This window comes from Calidris pugnax, unplaced genomic scaffold (assembly GCF_001431845.1).
Source record: "Calidris pugnax isolate Ruff unplaced genomic scaffold, ASM143184v1 scaffold1052, whole genome shotgun sequence".
Classification (NCBI taxonomy): Eukaryota; Metazoa; Chordata; class Aves; order Charadriiformes; family Scolopacidae; genus Calidris; species Calidris pugnax.
In genome coordinates, this window is record NW_015091860.1 from 4,202 (window position 1) to 6,480 (window position 2,279).

At 51.5% G+C, this 2,279-nt stretch overlaps 1 protein-coding gene across 1 annotated transcript in view; it reads right to left on the reverse strand.

The window, feature by feature from the left end:
• Nucleotides 1-2,279, reverse strand: part of LOC106900112 (SWI/SNF complex subunit SMARCC2-like) — a gene marked incomplete at its 3' end in the record, with an annotated part of 14,135 nt that overhangs the window by 2,725 nt on the left and 9,131 nt on the right. The window contains exon 15 of the mRNA XM_014962096.1: nt 20-292. Coding sequence (XP_014817582.1) covers nt 20-292 — 273 coding nt within the window. The remainder of the gene's footprint in view (nt 1-19; nt 293-2,279) is intronic.

Sequence of the window (2,279 nt, forward strand, 5' to 3'; positions counted from 1 at the left end):
CCCAGGCCGCCATCCTCACCGATCCGCTCCGGCTCGTCCGAGGTGGTGCCGGCGATGCCGCTGCTCTCCAGCCCGAACGCGGGGTCGGCCTTGCCCGTCACCTTGGCCGCCTCCTCCACCTTCCGCACGTGGGCCTCCACCAAGGCCGTGGGCACCTCCTCCTTCATCTTGGAGAACTCCTCTGTGGGGCAACGTGGGGGGGGAAGTCTCAGCACCGTGTCCTCCTCGGGGGACTTGTCCCCTCCCCTCATGGCTCTCATCCCACCTCTCCATAGGGTGCCCTGTAGGACTCACCCCATCGCCCCACGAGGGTCATCCCGCCTTCCCAGAGGAACCTCTACAGGAATCAATCTTCTCCCCATAGGGCTCTTCCACCTCCCCACAGGCCTCAGCCCATCCACCTATAGGGCTCATCCCATCTGTCTATAGGGCTCCTTCCAGCCCCCCCATAAGACTCATCCCGTTTCCCTCTTGGACTCATCCCAGTCCCCATATAAACTCCCTATAGGGCTCATCTTCTCCCCATATAGGACTCATCACACCTCCCTACAGGACCCCCTACAGGACTCCCTACAGGACTTCCCATCTAGGACTCCCTATAGGACTCATCTTAATCCCCCAAAAAACTCCCTACAGGACTCATCCCATCCCCATACAGGACCCCCTATAGGATTCATCCCATCCCCAAATAGGTCCCCCTGTAGGACTCATCCCATCCCTTAAAACTCCCTATAGGACTCATCCCATCAGCCTATAAAGTCTCTAGAGGACTCATCCCATCCTCATAGAAACTCCCTATAGGACTCAACCCAATCCCCCCCAAAAAAATCCTTAAAGGACTCATCCCATTCCTATATAGGACCCACTATAGGACTCATCCCACCCCCATATAAACTCCCTGTAGGACTCATCCCATCCCCTCAAACTCCCTACAGGACTCATCCCATCCCCATATAAACTCCCTATAGGACTCATCCCATCCCCTGAAACTCCCTACAGGACTCATCCCATCCCCATACAGGACCCCCTATAGGATTCATCCCATCCCCAAATAGGTCCCCCGATAGGACTCATCCCATCCTCATATAAACTCCCTATAGGACTTATCCCATCCCCATATAAACTCCCTATAGGACTCAACCCAATCCCCCCAAAAAAATCCTTATAGGACTCATCCCATTCCCATATAGGACCCCCTATAGGACTCATCCCACCCCCATATAAACTCCCTATAGGACTTATCCCACCCCCATATAAACTCCCTATAGGACTTATCCCAATCCCCCAAAAAACTCCCTATAGGACTCATCCCATCCCCTGAAACTCCCTACAGGACTCATCCCATTCCCATATAGGACCCCCTATAGGACTCATCCCACCCCCATGTAAACTCCCTATAGGACTCATCCCATCCCCTCAAACTCCCTACAGGACTCATCCCATCAGCCCATAAAATCTCTACAGGACTTATCCCATCCTCATAGAAACTCCCTATAGGACTTATCCCATCCCCATATAAACTCCCTATAGGACTCATCCCAGTCCCCCCAAAAAAATTCTTAAAGGACTCATCCCATCCCATATAGGACCCCCTATAGGACTCATCCCAATTCCCCCAAAAAAATTCTTATAGGACTCATCCCATTCCCATATAGGACCCCCTATAGGACTCATCCCACCCCCATATAAACTCCCTATGGGACTCATCCCACCCCCATATAAACTCCCTATAGGACTTATCCCATCCCCATATAAACTCCCTATAGGACTCATCCCAATCCCCCAAAAACTCCCTATGGGACTCATCCCATTCCCATATAGGACCCCCTATAGGACTCATCCCACCCCCATATAAACTCCCTATAGGACTCATCCCACCCCCATATAAACTCCCTATAGGACTTATCCCATCCCCATATAAACTCCCTATAGGACTTATCCCAATCCCCAAAAAACTCCCTATGGGACTCATCCCATTCCCATATAGGACCCCCTATAGGACTCATCCCACCCCCATATAAACTCCCTATAGGACTCATCCCACCCCCATATAAACTCCCTATAGGACTTATCCCAATCCCCCAAAAAACTCCCTATGGGACTCATCCCATTCCCATATAGGACCCCCTATAGGACTCATCCCACCCCCATATAAACTCCCTATAGGACTTATCCCATCCCCATATAAACTCCCTATAGGACTCAACCCAATCCCCCCAAAAAAATCCTTATAGGACTCATCCCATTCCCATATAGGACCCCCTATAGGACTCATCCCA